This window comes from Macrobrachium rosenbergii, chromosome 40, assembly GCF_040412425.1.
Source record: "Macrobrachium rosenbergii isolate ZJJX-2024 chromosome 40, ASM4041242v1, whole genome shotgun sequence".
NCBI lineage: Eukaryota > Metazoa > Arthropoda > Malacostraca > Decapoda > Palaemonidae > Macrobrachium > Macrobrachium rosenbergii.
In genome coordinates, this window is record NC_089780.1 from 5,134,957 (window position 1) to 5,152,218 (window position 17,262).

General features: G+C 38.7%; 3 protein-coding genes across 4 annotated transcripts in view; 1 reads left to right on the forward strand and 2 right to left on the reverse strand.

The window, feature by feature from the left end:
• Positions 1–3,332, reverse strand: part of LOC136826053 (fibrillin-3-like) — a 76,429-nt gene extending 73,097 nt beyond the window's left edge. For both annotated transcript variants that reach the window (XM_067082948.1, XM_067082947.1), the window contains exon 1: positions 3,166–3,332. The gene's annotated coding sequence lies outside the window, so the exon portion shown is untranslated. The remainder of the gene's footprint in view (positions 1–3,165) is intronic.
• The window catches only part of LOC136825998 (uncharacterized), a 32,706-nt gene extending 21,949 nt beyond the window's left edge, over positions 1–10,757 (reverse strand). The window contains exons 1-5 of the mRNA XM_067082856.1: positions 10,608–10,757; positions 9,821–10,283; positions 8,176–9,267; positions 6,773–7,687; positions 6,218–6,390 (exon numbers count right to left, since the gene is read on the reverse strand). Coding sequence (XP_066938957.1) covers positions 6,218–6,390; positions 6,773–7,687; positions 8,176–9,267; positions 9,821–10,283; positions 10,608–10,757 — 2,793 coding nt within the window. The remainder of the gene's footprint in view (positions 1–6,217; positions 6,391–6,772; positions 7,688–8,175; positions 9,268–9,820; positions 10,284–10,607) is intronic.
• LOC136826054 (putative peptidyl-prolyl cis-trans isomerase dodo) overlaps positions 1–17,262 on the forward strand; it is a 145,402-nt gene that overhangs the window by 90,023 nt on the left and 38,117 nt on the right. The window lies entirely within an intron of this gene.

The window sequence follows — 17,262 nt, forward strand, 5'->3', positions numbered from 1 at the left end:
AGGGAAAGGGTAGAAAATTGAGTTCCAAGTTTTGACCCAAACAGACAGACAGGCACAGAAGTCAAGTTAAAAGGTCATTTGAGCGACCTCAGCTGGCCCTGTGTGACGGCGAGCTCAGAACAGAATCACGTGGAAGAAAGTCGACCGGAAAACTGAGGAAACAATCCTCGAACAAGGAACTCCTTTCCTCAGGCTGCCTCTCTCTCTCTCTCTCTACTTCTCATTTCCTTCTCTTCCCCTTTCTGCGTCTTCCGTGTGAGCCATAAATGGCGTTTCCATTCATAATTACCGGCCCTCGTTACACCTGTGCAAATAAATTACCACAGTTCTCTCTCTTCGACTGCACTGTCTTGTTTGTTTGGACCTTCACGGCGATTTTGTATCGACTACATTTACGAAAGATCTCAAAGCGTAACGTGAAAAGAAGGGCATATTAATACTCCCTCAGAAAAAACGCTCAAACACATACTAACACACACAGAACTTCTATTATTGCTTATATGGCCTAGTGGGTAGCGCCCTTGCCTTTCAATTGAAAGACCTGGATTGGATCCAGATGTGAGTCAGAAATTTATTTCTGTTCCACACGTGATGGTGTGTGTGGATTAGTTCTACCTTTCACGTGTGTGTGTGTGTGTGTGTGTGTGTGTGTGTGTAAGGAAGGACATTCTACTTTAAGACTGCAAAGTATCGCACAGTCTACAATGTTGATGGTGGGGGATGATCAAATAAAGCGGAGAAAAACCACGAGCGTCGGAACGAGACGAAGCGAAAACACATTTTACATTCTAAACCGGCGTCCAAACCGTCTGCTGGTAAAATAGATGAAAAATCAAAAGGAATGAAAATAGAAACAAAACGAACCCCAGTTCCGGTTTAGCAGTCAACATTCATTCAGGTGACAGCGGGAATATAAGCATAAATAACAGGAATATAAGCATAAATATACGATGAATCGCACAGGTGGCGCTCCCCCCCTCTCTCTCTCTCTCTCTCTCTCTCTCTCTCTCTCTCTCTCTCTGTACACACACACATAAATATTTGTACGTGTAGATAGACTAATAGATATATTGGCATGTGTGTATGCGTATAAGACTGATTTTGAATTCTTTCCGTGTTTAAGTTTCCCAGAGAAGAGTTAAAGATACGCGTAGATGATGCGTCTATGGAACTGACTTCAAGAGCCTCATTAATAGGCATATATTGTGACTCCATTGTCGAGGGGCGGCAGAGCTTCCTCGACACTCAAACTCTGTACATCACCTCATCTAGGCTAACGAAACCCCTTCGTCCCGGCAATATTGGTCTTTTTAAATAGAGAAAACTCATATGTTAAGAATGAGAGAAAGAGATTTGTGTAGACAACTGGGCACTTCACCTCCGCGGGACCACAGGACAGAGCAGATCGCAGCTCAGCTCAGGTGCCGCTTCGAATCCGCGTTAGTGGGTGAGCTCCTCAAAGGGTGATTCACCCTTTGAGCGAAAGAGCTCAAAGAACGATTCATTATTCATCTCAACCCAATAATTTTGGAGCTCATCGAGCGCTCTTTCGCTGTCCTTCCCTCGTGCTCGCGACATTTTCGGTTTTTCTGCTCAGCAGACTTCAGCGCGTCCCCGGCCTTCCGCTTCTTCTTCCATACTGCGTCTGGCTCTCTGCACCTCCGTGGTTGCTTTCATCTGCATTCATTTGTACTTTAAATGTTCTGAGTATTTACAAACATACAAACAACACACACCCACACATTATATATATAATGTGGGTGTGTTTGTGTGTGTGTATAGTACGACATATAGACATATTTGACAAGAAGAAAATTGATATGGTTACCCGCGCTTAGAAACGAATCGCCAACGGTTTCAACCCATGGTTTCTTAGACCATGGTTTCAACCAGTGGGCAGGGAAAGTACAGATTTGTCTCTTTCGTTCCTGAAAGCTAAAGTTTTTTCTCATTCCGACGCAACTCTTCAGTGCCCTCATTTTCCCCCTAATTATTTTTCTTTTCTGACATCAAACATCAAATTCTGTTTAAATTCTGCTGAGTGCGCACCATAAAAAAGGACAATAAATTCCGACCCTGGGGGCGTTCGTACCGCCTCTGTGAAAGCTGCAACCAAGGTAAACTCTCTGGACACACATATATACACATACACATATATATATGTGTGTGTACATATATACACATATATGTGTATATATACATATATATATATACAGTATATGTACATATACAGTATACATATATGTGTATGTATACACACATATGTATATGTATATATATATATATATATATATATATATATATATATATATATATATATATATATATATATATATATATATATGTACACACACACACACACACACACACATATATATATATATATATATATATATATATATATATATATATATATATATATATATATATATATATATATATATATATATATATATATATAGCCTATATATATATATATATATATATATATATATATATATATATATATATATATATACACTTTGTATATATGAACATATATATATATGTGTGTGTGTGTCCAGAGAGTTTACTTTGGTTTTCCCTGACAAACGTTCTTTTTCTTGTCAGGAGCTCAGTAGAAATTAAACAGAGTTCGATGTTCAGTATCTGTCCAACTGCTAGAAGTCCGCATACTTGTCGCACAAATGGTTAGAAAAGAAAAATAATTAGGGAGAAAATGAGGACAATGAAGAGTTGCGTCGGAATGAGGAAAACCTGTAAGCCGTTTCCCGCTGGAGATGGTGGCTGGGGCTGCGACCCTCCCCCTCCCTCCCAACTAACATTTTTTGGGAGCAGTTACTGGCCCCGAGCCTTCCTCCAATTCGCCTAACGCCCGCTACGGCCGTATAACTAACATGTGCTCATTCATTACTCAGAAAAGCAGAGGCAAAAGTTTCCAAGGACATGTTCGTAGTCCTCCGTTCTCGCAGGGATTCGAACTCTGGTGCTCTAGATCAAGAGGTAACCAAAATATTCTTTGGTGTCAGAAAACTCACCAACAGCAACAACCACAATAATATTATTATTCCCGATACAGTGGGCATATTCAAAGACACGGAATATCATAGCGTTTAGTATACTGTCAAGTCATAAAAAATGATAAAGTAAAATAATTGCACCTACCTGTCAATGCACGAGTTTTCAATAACAATAAGAGCCTAAAAGTTAGATGTTAACCGAGTCAGCTTTATTAAGGCACAAACTTCACTTGAATTTCGTGATCAAACCACGAGAAGAGAGAGAGTAACACCGCCTGATGACCTGAACTTCTCTACTTCCAGCGCACGACTGAAGCCTCGTTTCCCAATGGACTCTCGGGGCAGGCCGAAATGGAAGCGTTGCCAGACAAAGCCGGAGGAAGAAGTGCCGAAGCTCATGCGTGAAAACTTCCACCGGGCCTGGCAACATTGCAGAGGCAACCTTGTCTCCGACCGTTCAGACGCAAAGTCTATAGGTTACCTAATTATCAGAACACATGTGGGCAAAACAACACACACACATGTGTCGGAAAGTGGGTGACTCACCAGATTAATGTAGCCCGGATATGCGGCGCACCTGCACGCCTGCGATTGCGTGTGTGCATCGAGTTGGTGAAAAAGCAGATCAGCGTAAGTTCTGCGGAGGGTCATCTTCCCTAAAATTCGGCACACGATTGATGCAAAAGTACGCAGCCACCTCACAAGTAGCAAGACCGCCCCCGCCCCCCTAACGTTCAAATACCGGGCGAGTGTTCCGCTAAAATCAGTTGTGTTCTCCGCTGAAGTAAGAAGCGCCTCGTGTACCTGGAAGTCAGTCGATTGTAGTGAATCACATCCAAGGAAGGAGCTGTGACGTGTCGTCCCAGAATTACTGCTGAGGACAGGATTGTTAAAACCATTCATTCATTTGTGCCCCTTTGAGGGAAAGAGTGTATATATATATATATATATATATATATATATATATATATATATATATATATATATATATATATATATATATATATATATATATATATATATACAGTATATATAAATATATATATATATATATTGTGATGGGTCGTTTTACCACCACCACATACACTTGTATACTTATCCAATATTAGTATTCACTAACCAGAATACGAAATTCACAGTAAGTGAAATCGTATCACAAGACTATCAACCAATGTGTGCAAAACCAATTTGGGGGTGAAAATAAACACTAAGAAAAATAACTTAATTTTAATACATGAAGATATAGACAGAAATGACGCCTGAACCACTAGATACAATGATTATAATGAAAAACAATTACACTTAATATATATAAAAAAACACTTAACCAATTAATAGAAAAACAACACATTCAAACGCAATATGGAGGGGGCCCAGAAAGGAGGAGAAGTTCAAAAAGAATGAATAACCTAACCAAAATACAACACTAAAGTAATCAGAGGTGGTCCTTGTAACAAAGCCGTGATCTGGTTAAACCTAAGGATCTCCACGTCTGGAGATTGAGACAGGGTGACGTCAAATTATGGGCCCAACTACGGCGTTGGCCTATACCTCCACCAATTCACAGGCCGTGATCCAAACTGAGGCGTCTTGCTCAGCATGCAAACTAATAACAGTCCAAATACCGTACCGTTGGACGGAGAGGTCCCTTGGCTATGGTAACTGAACCAAGGGCGTAGCAGGATAATAAATGAATAAATCCTCAAGCTGCTGAAGGTAGTGGATCCAAAATAATCCTAAGTTCAGGATGCCAAAAACGTAGCAGTCAACAGCAGCGGCCAAAATCAAGTAGAAACGCCCAGGTCAAGGTTCAGAACACAATTGTCCACCACTTCATTCGGGACGTTGACAACCCCTCGGCCTCCTGGGGCGGAGGGGGTGGGGGAGCTGGGGAGAAAAGCCGTACACCCTCAAAACATGAAAGACAAAACGGTCGTTAGTGAAAACGTAAACACAAGAACCACCAGAGGAGGAAAACTAGCTAATACATTGTGACAATAATTTAACATTTAAAATTAAAGCTAAGACAAATCAACTAATTAAATAATGACAACAAGATGACACCTCCTCTCCCAAAAGATTTTTTTTTTTTTCAAAAAAAAAAATTAAAGTAAATAATATTTCAAATTCAAATTTAAAAGTAAAATATAAAATAATCACTTATAACAAAAATAGTCAAACAACAGAAATAATGATTTCATAAAATCTGTGAAAAAAAAAAACAATTATATAATTAGAGCATGATACCAAAAACCAAAATGAGGACAGGGTGGCAAAAGAACAAGGATGCAGCTCACAAGAAAGGCACTAACATAATATCAAGATTAACAAAATATCAAAAGTAACCCAATATCATACAATACAAATTCAAAATATTACACAATACAGAAAACCAACACCAAACCAATAGCTCCAAGGCTCTCACATAGGTACATAATCAAGAGCTACATTGCTCCACCCGGATTCCACATATTTGTTCATAGGCCATAACTATTTTTACACACTTAACGGTTTCTCACTTCATATCTCACATCGCCCATTGCAAAAATGTTCAGCGAACAAGAGTCATTTACATCACCGTGTCAACACACTAAATCACTATAAAAGTGTCCTACCGAGTACACACACCTATAATGGACGACACAGAGAAAACCAGCACAGTTTTCCCCTGCGCAACCTGAACACGCAAAACTTTCGTGAAGCGTAGTTATGCCTGAAAACACAGAATACCCGGATTAGTAGCTATTATTTCATTAAGTAAACTCTCTGATTAACACCTCAACTGCATAATCAATCACCTAACAGTGTCTTACCATGTCTCAACGACCATCAACAACCGCCTATGCTACTCATCAGTAGCATAAAAACTATAATAATAATAATATCTGCAAAAGCGTATTCCAGAAATAACACACCACCAACCTATCTTAAAATTACCCTTGCCACAAAATTTAAACGAGTACCATCTTTACCTTCACCTATAAACTTAATATTAAACATAACTAATTTTACAGTCCCAGACATTTATGGAATTCCTGTAAAGAAAAATTCAGATTAATACATATTCATTATCCTTATACACTCATCTACTTCTAAGAATACAAACCTAACTACCTACTTCAACAGCACACACACCGCAATTAGAACGATACAGATACTACCTTAATATCCGCAGAGCCCCTTGCCAGAATCCCTACCCAACGCTGAGAGAGAGCATCAGCCACTACATTATCTCTTCCCGGTATATGAGAAAACTGCAAGTTCCATTCTTGCAACATGATACTCCACCGCATCAGACGTTGATTTTTATTTTTGTATCTGTTGATGAAGGTCAATGGATTATGATCTGTCATAATCTTTATTGGAGTTCCTGTGGAAGATAGATAAACAGAAAAATGATTAATGGCCAAGATTAATGCGAGTGTTTCCTTCTCGACCGTCGAATATTTGCGTTGAGCGGAGGTTAATTTCTTCGAAAAGAACGCTACCGGGTGAGAAACGCCTTGCTCGTCGTTCTGTAATAAGACCGCTCCGACACCGACGTCACTTGCGTCAGTGGCAAGCGAAAATGGGAGGTCGAAATCCGGAGCCCTAAGAATGGGGAAACTGAGTAGTATCCCCTTCAAACTTTCAAAAAGCATTCTGCGCTTCCTTCGTCCAAATGAACGCGACCTTCTTTTTCAATAGGTTAGTAAGTGGAACAGCGATGTCAGAGAAATTCTTTACAAACCGACGATAATACCCTAGCAAACCTAAGAACTTCCTGACATCCCTTCGGCACTTAGGAACAGAAATCTTTTCAATAGCCTCCACATTTGCTGGTTTAGGGGTAACTTTACCATCTCCAACTACATGACCCAAATAAACAACCTTCGCTTTTGCAAATTCACTTTTCTTTAAATTAACCACCAAACCAGCTTTCTTCAATACCTCAAACAATGCCTTAATACGCTTCAAATGTGTGTCCCAGTCGTCACTATAAATAACAATGTCATCAATATAAACCACACAACCTTCTAAACCATACACCAGCGTGTTCATTAACCTTTGAAAAGTGGCGGCGGCATTTTTCATACCAAACGGCATAACACGACATTGAAACAACCCTTGAGGTGTAACGAAAGCTGACAAGGCCCTTGCTCGTTTCGACAAAGGAACTTGCCAATAACCTTTTAACAAATCAAATTTACTTATATATTTAGACTTCCCCATGCGATCAATGCAATCTTCTATCCGTGGCAAAGGATAACTATCGGGTTTTGTAACCTCATTAACTCTCCTATAATCAAAACACATACGAAACTCTCCATCAGGTTTCTTAACCAACACCACAGGTGACGACCAAGGGCTTTTGCTTGGTTCGATCAAACCATGTTTTAACATATATTCCACCTCTTTTTTAACAACTTCACTCTTAAAAGGATTTAATCTATACGGCGATTGTTTCACTGGCGTGGCATTACCAACATCCACGTCATGTTCTAAGACAGATGTTCGACCTGGTACATCCGAAAACAATTCTTTATAATCGAACACCAACTTCTTTAGAGACCTACGTTTATCAAAACTCAAATGAGAAACTGAACTATCAAAATTTTTCAAAGAAGTTTTATTACCTGTTGGAAAGTTACCATCATTACCATATTTATCTTCATTAAATTCTTCCTCTGAAAAAGAATAAATATTATTACAATTTACAACCTCCCCAACTGTTGCCACAGGAATGACTTTATCCCTTTCCTTATATTCCTTTAACATATTAATATGGCAAAGTTGAAAGGGTTTCCTCCGTTCAGGAGTTTCTACCAAATAATTAACCTCGCTTATTTTTTTCAAAACTTTCCAGGGACCTGAAAATGAAGCTTTTAACGAATTGCCTGGAAGAGGTAACAACACCAATACCTTGTCGCCTTCAGCGAAGTTACGAATTTTGGTCTTCCTGTCAAAGAAGTATTTCATTCTTCTCTGACTACACAACAAATTCTCACGAGCAAATTCCCAGGCCTTCGTCATTTTATCACCCAAATTAGTCACATAATCTAATAAATTAATATCAGGAATGTCACCTTCCCATGACTCTCTTACAACATCAAGCGGACCCCGAACACAAAATGCCCAAAAACCAAATTAAATGGGGATAAACCAAGAGACTGACTTGGAGCCGACCGAAAAGCAAATAAAAGATATGGTAATTCTTTGTCCCACTCAGAGCCGTGACTTAGACAATATTTCCTAATCATCGATTTCAGAGTTTGATGAAACCTCTCAAGAGCACCCTGGCTTTCCGGATGATAAGGAGATGAAGTCACACGCTTAATACCCAATTCTGCCATTTTCTCCTTAAAATATTTGCTAACAAAGTTTGTACCACAATCAGATTGAACCACCTTAGGCATTCCGAACCTAGTAAAAAAGTTAATTAATACCTCAACAATTTTTGCACTTTTGATGGATCGTAGAGGAATTGCTTCTGGATAACGAGACATTTTATCCATCATGGTGAAAATATACTCATTCCCACTACGAGTCCTGGGCAACGGCCCTACAACATCAATGATAATTTCCTTAAAAGGTTCAGAAACCACAGGGATGGGACATAAAGGAGCTTTTGGAATAACTTGGTTTGGCTTACCGACCTTCTGACAGATACTACAGCTATTGACAAATTTCTTCACGTCGGATTTCAATTTGGGCCAGTAATAATCCTTAAGCAATTTCCCAGCTGTCTTGTGGATTCCGAAATGACCCGCCAAACCATTATCATGTGCCAACGACATCAAGCCAAACCTGTGAACATAAGGAACCAATATCTGTTTTAAAACTTCATGTGCACTATTGCCAGCCTCTCTAGGCCTACTCAACCTGTAAAGAATGTTATTAATTATTTTAAACTTTGGGACAGTTAAATCATCCACTTCGCCCGACTCAACAGGAAGGTCCCGGAATTCTTGTTTCTGAGCTTTAATTAGCTCTTCCTTTGTCCAATTTGGAAGGTCTTTTGCAATATTCCTATCTACAACTAATTTACTACCACTACTACTACTAATACTTCGTTCTAAACTACTACAATCTACGTCTGTTGTTGACTCTGCAGCGTCAACACCACTAGCTCTAGAACGAGTAACGACAGCAATTTCACGATTCATTAAAATTGGATCCTGTTTATTTTTATAAGCCACATCATTTCCTAACACAATATCTACATCTTTAACAGGAAACCTATTCACAATGGCCAACTTCAATATTCCTGAAAAAGATGGACATTTTAAATGGAAATTACCGATGGGATAGGACTCAACTGAATCGGGAAAGCCAGACAACAAAACAAACTCTTCAAAGTCATGGACAAAATCGCAAGGTAATGCCTCTCTTAAAATCAACGACTGAGCCGCTCCCGTGTCCCGCAAAATGCGAACCACCCTTTCTTTGGACGAATCCACAGACGAGACACTACCACGGGACAAATACCTTTCAAAGCAATTGGACAGTCATTGTTCAGTCGTTCTCGTTTGGACGGGCTCTCTCTCTCGCTTATCAATGCCCATAACTGATCTACCCTTAGCTTGTAGGGACTTCTTAAAGGCAAAACACTGACTTTTTACATGCCCCCTTTTATTACAGAAGAAGCATGTCATGCTTCTTAACCTTTCAGGATTATTTATGTTACCTCTGTCAGGAGAAACACGATTGTTATTAGCAGAAAAATGATTAATATTATTCTGCCTCCTGGGCTGACTCCTATTAACATAATTAGGCCTCCCAAAAACATTAATTATTATTATTATTATTATTATTATTACTCTGACTTTTTCTAACACAACCAGGCTTTATATTACTCATCACCCCTAACTCATTCTTATGTGACAGGTAATATTCGTCACTAGCAATGGCAACCTCCTGCAAAGTATCAATCTTTAATTCTTCCAAATGCACCTTCAACTTATCGGGTACACACCTCTTAAACTCCTCTACAAGTACCAATTCTTTCAACCCTTCAAAATTGTCAACTTCTTTCGACTTTAACCAATCTTCAGCATATTGCCTCTTACCCCTAGCAAATTCTACGAACGTCTGTTCCCTATCTTTCTGTAAATTCCTGAAACGCTGTCTATAAGCTTCAGGGACAAGCTCATAAGCCTTTAGCACAATGGCTTTCACATTATCATAGTCGGATGATAAACTCTCATCCAACGTAACATACACTTTCTGAGCCCTACCTATCAATTTACTCTGGATAAGTGTCGTCCAGTACTCTTGAGGCCACTGCAATTTAGCGGCAATCCTCTCAAATGAAACAAAAACTCCGCTACATTACAATCTTGAAAATGTGGCACAAATTTGAGTGCCTCTGACAAATTAATAGTAGGCGTCACCTCCCTGGTTGGGGAAGAGGAGAGGAAACAGGATCCATTAAACGCATTTCCCTCTCAAACTGCCTCTCTCTCTCTCTTTCCTCTGCCCTAAATTTTTCTATATTAAACTCTATTGTTTTTAACTCAATTTGCTTATTCAAAAACTCTACAGACACTTCCTCTTTGACTACCTTCATTTCCCCTCTGTCTTCACAGTTTTAACATAATCATATACCTTCAACAACAATAGGCCCTTCCTTACAGACGAATCAAATTCAATTTCCAAATGCTGAGCCACTTGCTCTAACTCAAGCCTATCCAACTCTGCGAGCCTTGCTTGCCACCCCTCTCCACTAAGAAGCTCTAAAACATCAATAGTACACATTTTGCTCAATCAAACCTCAAAACAATACCAAAAAAAAAAATATCAAATCTAGAGAAGGTGTAAAACTGTTGCCCAAAAATAAAACCCCCAGAATCAATTTTGCACACTAGTGAATACTTGCAGGAACAAAATATCCTGTCACGGTCGCCAGTTTGTGATGGGTCGTTTTACCACCACCACATACACTTGTATACTTATCCAATATTAGTATTCACTAACCAGAATACGAAATTCACAGTAAGTGAAATCGTATCACAAGACTATCAACCAATGTGTGCAAAACCAATTTGGGGGTGAAAATAAACACTAAGAAAAATAACTTAATTTTAATACATGAAGATATAGACAGAAATGACGCCTGAACCACTAGATACAATGATTATAATGAAAAACAATTACACTTAATATATATAAAAAAACACTTAACCAATTAATAGAAAAACAACACATTCAAACGCAATATGGAGGGGGCCCAGAAAGGAGGAGAAGTTCAAAAAGAATGAATAACCTAACCAAAATACAACACTAAAGTAATCAGAGGTGGTCCTTGTAACAAAGCCGTGATCTGGTTAAACCTAAGGATCTCCACGTCTGGAGATTGAGACAGGGTGACGTCAAATTATGGGCCCAACTACGGCGTTGGCCTATACCTCCACCAATTCACAGGCCGTGATCCAAACTGAGGCGTCTTGCTCAGCATGCAAACTAATAACAGTCCAAATACCGTACCGTTGGACGGAGAGGTCCCCTTGGCTATGGTAACTGAACCAAGGGCGTAGCAGGATAATAAATGAATAAATCCTCAAGCTGCTGAAGGTAGTGGATCCAAAATAATCCTAAGTTCAGGATGCCAAAAACGTAGCAGTCAACAGCAGCGGCCAAAATCAAGTAGAAACGCCCAGGTCAAGGTTCAGAACACAATTGTCCACCACTTCATTCGGGATGTTGACAACCCCTCGGCCTCCTGGGGCGGAGGGGGTGGGGGAGCTGGGGAGAAAAGCCGTACACCCTCAAAACATGAAAGACAAAACGGTCGTTAGTGAAAACGTAAACACAAGAACCACCAGAGGAGGAAAACTAGCTAATACATTGTGACAATAATTTAACATTTAAAATTAAAGCTAAGACAAATCAACTAATTAAATAATGACAACAAGATGACAATATATATATATATATATATATATATATATATATATATATATATATATATATATATATATATATATATATATATATGTGTGTGTGTGTGTGTGTGTGTGTGTGCTGAGGCCACCGGATTTGAATGAAAGATAAAGTTACAAATCAATGGTCTGCGCACTCATTAACCTGAGAATATGTCAATGAGGAAATTACCTGATCGGTAATTAATTGTTTTTATGCTGGTATGTTTTTTATAACTGTCCTTCACAGAATATCCATTCTTAAGTTTTTGTATCAATCGAAACCATAACATTTACATACGAAGACGTCTCACTGGAAGGTAAAAGAAATCTCCCTTTTATCTAGAAGAAATACCACATGGGACTCTATATATATATATATATATATATATAGACCCTCTTAATATCGAATTCCTTTTACCTTGGAAGTCTGAATTTAATAAGGGGTAACATTCCACTTTCCATTCGGATACCAAGAGAGATATAAGATTACGTCGACTCTGCAGAGCATATTCCTGTTGAGTTCTGCTTTTGTACTTCTTCTTCTTCTTCTTCGTCGAATGGAGATCATCCCATCTCCACCGCTGGGGGGATGGGGAAGGGGGTTCATGCTCACTTAAACACGCGCGAATTATTTTTAATCACAGATATTAAGCCACAAATACCCCTTCATATCGAATCCATTTTACTGTAGGAATCACTTGCATCCAAAGGGGACCATTAGAACCTGCTCATGATCAGTCAAATGTCTTTGAAGATAAGACTCATAATGACTGCAGTGGCCAGGTGGGTAAGTAACCTATAAAAAGAGTTTCCAACATGCAAAGAAAGGGCAAACACATCAGACAAGTGAGCCTAGCCCTGGTATATCCAAGTATAACAAGGGTAAACCAGCTGCATACTCACAGAATAATCAGTCACACAGGGGCACAGAAACCACAAAAGAAGTCGCGCTATAGATGTGGTAGACAGGATCATTATACCAATGATTGGGATAAGTGCCCAGCCTCAGGTCAGACGTGCAATAACTGCAGAAAGTGTGGTCATTTAACAAAGTGTGGTCATTTAACAAATCAGTGTAAATTTGCCAAGCAAAAGACCACTAAACAGATAAATAGGACCGTGAATTCAAATGACGGCTCTGTCACAAATGAAGAAATTGTAAATAAGAAAACAGAAGTAGAAGAATTTGCATTTCACATTAATTCTGTGAACAAAGATGCACAAGTACGTGTTGTGGCTCAAATAGAAATAAATGGGAAACTCACACCCATGCAGATAGGCACAACTGCAGATATGACAATAATTTCTGAAAGAGTTGCACAAACAATACCTAACCTAGTGATAAGACCTTCAGACAAGGTGCTCAAGAGTTACAGTGGTACAAACATAGAAGTAGCAGGTTCATCACAAGTGAAAGTACAGTATAATGATCAAGAGATAATAGGCAAGTTACCATTGACAGTAGTCAAAGGTAAAGGACAAACCTTGTTGGGTCTAGATTGGTTAAGATGTATCAAATTAGACTGGCCTAGTACTCTAAGGGTTACAGGTAAAAAACAAGAACCAACGGAAGAAATTCCACTAACTAATCTTCTGTCAGATTACAAAGAAGTCTTTGAAGACAGAGTAGGTACAGTACAGTAAAGAATGCACAAGCAGTCTTAGTTTTAAAGGAGAATGCCACTCCTAGATTTTTTGCTCAAAGACCAGTTCCATATGCATTGAAAACAGCTGTGGAATCTGAAATTTGAAGGTTAGAAAACGAAGATTCATGGGAAAAGGTAGATTATTCAGACTGGGCTACAACATTAGTTCCGATTGTTAAGGACAGCGGTCAAGTTAGGTTATGTGGAGATTACAAAGTAACACTAAATCCACAACTGCTAGTAGCTCAACATCCATTGCCAAATCCCAAAGACATGTTCGCAACTTTGTCAGGATGCTCTGTATTTTCTAAGGTAGATCTAAGACAGGCATTTCAACAGCTCTCCATGGTTGAAAAGTCCCAAACCCTTTGTAGTGTACACGCACATTTAGGTCTGCATCGTCCAAAAAGACTTCCATATGGCAGAAAACAACGGACAAAATATTTGCAGGTATGTCAGGAGCATTAATTTTTATTGATGATATATTAGTAGCCGGTAAAAACAAGAGCATAGAGAAGGTTACGTGGAGTTCTACAGAAATTGAAGGAACATATCAAAGTCAACAAGGTCAAATGTATTTTAGAAGTTGACTCAGTAGAGTGTGTATTTAGGCTTCATCGTAAGTGGTAAAGGTATTCACAAGACAGAAGATATGGTAAATGCAGTACTGTACAGTCAGCAAAGGTACCAGAAAATGTCAAGGAACTGCAATCATTTTTAGGTTTAGTAACATTGTATCGAAATTTCATTCAGAACTTAGCAACAATTGCTCATCCATCATATAATTTACTGAACAAGGATGTTGAATGGAATTGGACAAAGGAATGCCAGAAATCCTTTGAAAGAACCAAAGCAGAAGTGACTTCACCCACATTCCTAGTACATTATCAAATGGATTTGCCAGTAAAGTTGGTCTGTGACGCCTCAAACATAGGTTTAGGTGCAGTACTAGCGCATATAATGCCAGATGGCGCAGAAAAGCCCATTGTTTTTGCCTCTAGAGTATTAAACAAAGCAGAAAGAAACTACTCACAAATTGAAAAGGAAGAATTAGCACTAGTGTATGGAGTTCCATACGTATCTCTGTGGTAGGAAAAAGTTCACGTTAGTTACAGACCACAAACCATTGTTGATGATTTTAGGTCCAAAAGCAAGCTTACCTACGTTAGTAGCTGCAAGACTACAACGTTGGGCAATAATATTAGCTGCATATGACTATAACATAGAGTATAGACCAACCTCAAAGATGGGTAACGCAGACGCTTTGTCGAGATTGCCTGTAGACAAAGCACCAGAAGAACATGATGAAAGTATTCTTTTAATTTCTTATATAACTTACTTATTACAGCTAAGGAAATAGCACAAGGTACAAAGAAAGACTCAGCACTCATTAAGGTAGTACAGCTTAATAACTGGCAGAGATATTTGTGCAGATGATGCCAATTGTAAACCATACAAAGAGATTTGGAATGAATTGAGTGTCACACAAGACTGGTATTCTGAGAGGATCAGGAGTAGTGACTCCAAATGCATTAAGAAGTAGAGTTATATATCAGAAATAAACTCAGACCACAAGGTATAGTGAGATCCAAGTCAATTTCTAGAACGTATATTTGGTGGCCAGGTGTTGATAGGGACATGGAAAATTTGGTTAAGAAGTATATGAATTGTGCATTGCAACAAAATAATCCAAAACAAACAAGAACACAGGTCCATTTTTGAGATACTCATATCTGATATCAGTAGATGCGTATAGTAAGTGGCCAGAAGTTATACCAATGCAAACATCATCGGTAGTAACTAAAAAAATCACTCAAGCAAATCTTCGCAACACATGATTTATGAGAAAGAATAGTGACAGACAATGGTCCACAGTTTACTTCACAAGAGTAAAGAATTTCTGAATGAAAATGGTATACAACAAATATTATCCGCAACTTACCGTCCACCAACGAATGGTGAAGCAGAAAGATTTGTTCAAACTTTCAAACATAATATGAAGTGTAGACAAGCAAACTCTGGTAATGTAGCATCTCATATTGCAAAGTTCCTATTATCCTCTAGAACAACCGTGCATAGTACTACAGGTGTAACACCGTCAAATTTGTTGGTGGGGAGGAGGATTAGGAATAAGTTAGATCTTTTTTATCCTGGATTGCAGCGTCGGTTAGAACAGAAAGGTTATGATCAAGTAAAAAAACTTCCTGAGGTAAGACATTTCACTCCTTCAAGTTATGTCATGGTAAGATCATGCAACACACCAGAAAAATGGGTACAAGGAGAAATTGTCAGGAAGATATGAAATTTGCATTATGATGGTAATGTCTGTGGAAAGATTGTGAAACGTCATGTTGATCAGTTGCAGTCATTCAGTACAAATAATACCTCAGACTTAATTACTCGGGTGTGCAAACTGCTCACCAAGACGTTGAATCACGGACTGCACATAGAGAGGAAAATCTTGCAGCAGCTCAGGACACACCTATAGTACTCCCTAAGAGAATGAGTAGAGAAAAACCTCCTGAAAGATTAGATTTGTAAGTGCTGAGAAACAGTTATGTTTCTGTCACGTGTAAAGTGGGACTGAGAAACACATCCGAGTAATTAAGTCTGAGGTATTATTCTGTAATATTTGTACTGAATGACTGCAACTGATCAACATGACGTTTCACAATCTTTCCACAGACATTAACATCATAATGCAAATTACGATGTTAATGTCTGTAAGATGTCTTATGTAACGCCATCCATAGACGTGTTCAGTTCAGAGCTATTGCACCAGCATTGCATATGTTTAAATGTATCATTATAAACAATTATTATCGTGTTAGTATTGAATTCGACACATAGGCTCTGATCCTGTAAATTCTACCTCATGTATGTAGAATATTATTCCTTATTGTGTCTCGAGCTCCAATGCTCATATGTTTGTTATGATTTCATTACATATGCTTTTTTGTATTTTGTGTACACTCTTACCGCCTTCTTCTTAAATGGAGTAGAGCAAATAAACGCTAGCTGGAAGATATCGCTATATTATTGCCCTTCATCCTCGGACGTCTGCAACGAGCATGGGGTTCCACCTCAAATACTAAATACCATCATATTTACCTTGCAGGTAAGCAACAGCAATTCAAGTTATGGCCTTAAACTCAAAATAAAGATGCCATAACACTTACGATAGTCCAGTCTGAAGGGCAAAAACAACAAACAGCAAAAGGAGGACCAGCAAGATTCGGAAGGGTTTTTTCACAATTTCATTACAAAACTGAACACTTTAAGCTTAACAAGTACAGAAAGAATGGACCACAAGGTCTACAGCAAAGTACATGATTCAAAGGTAAGAAAAATTCAGCACATCGATGTAAAAAGGCTACAATTATATTGTGAGGTCAAAGAGACAGAACTGGGTACTGACTAATTTATTAACCTGGGCACAGGTGTACATAGCAGCGTGCGGACGGAAACGAAGTTCCCGACCTTTGATTGCTGTGACCCATACGCTGAGTGAGAACAATTTGTGTTTGTTAACAGTTAATCAAATAGCAATAATAAGAGACATAATGTACATACAGTGATAAAATATATATTGGCGAAAAGGCCAGGAAATTCCACATACAAGTACATGAGATTCTCGCTGTGTTGATAGATGCGATACATGATCGTGATTAATGGGAAAGGAACAGACGTCTG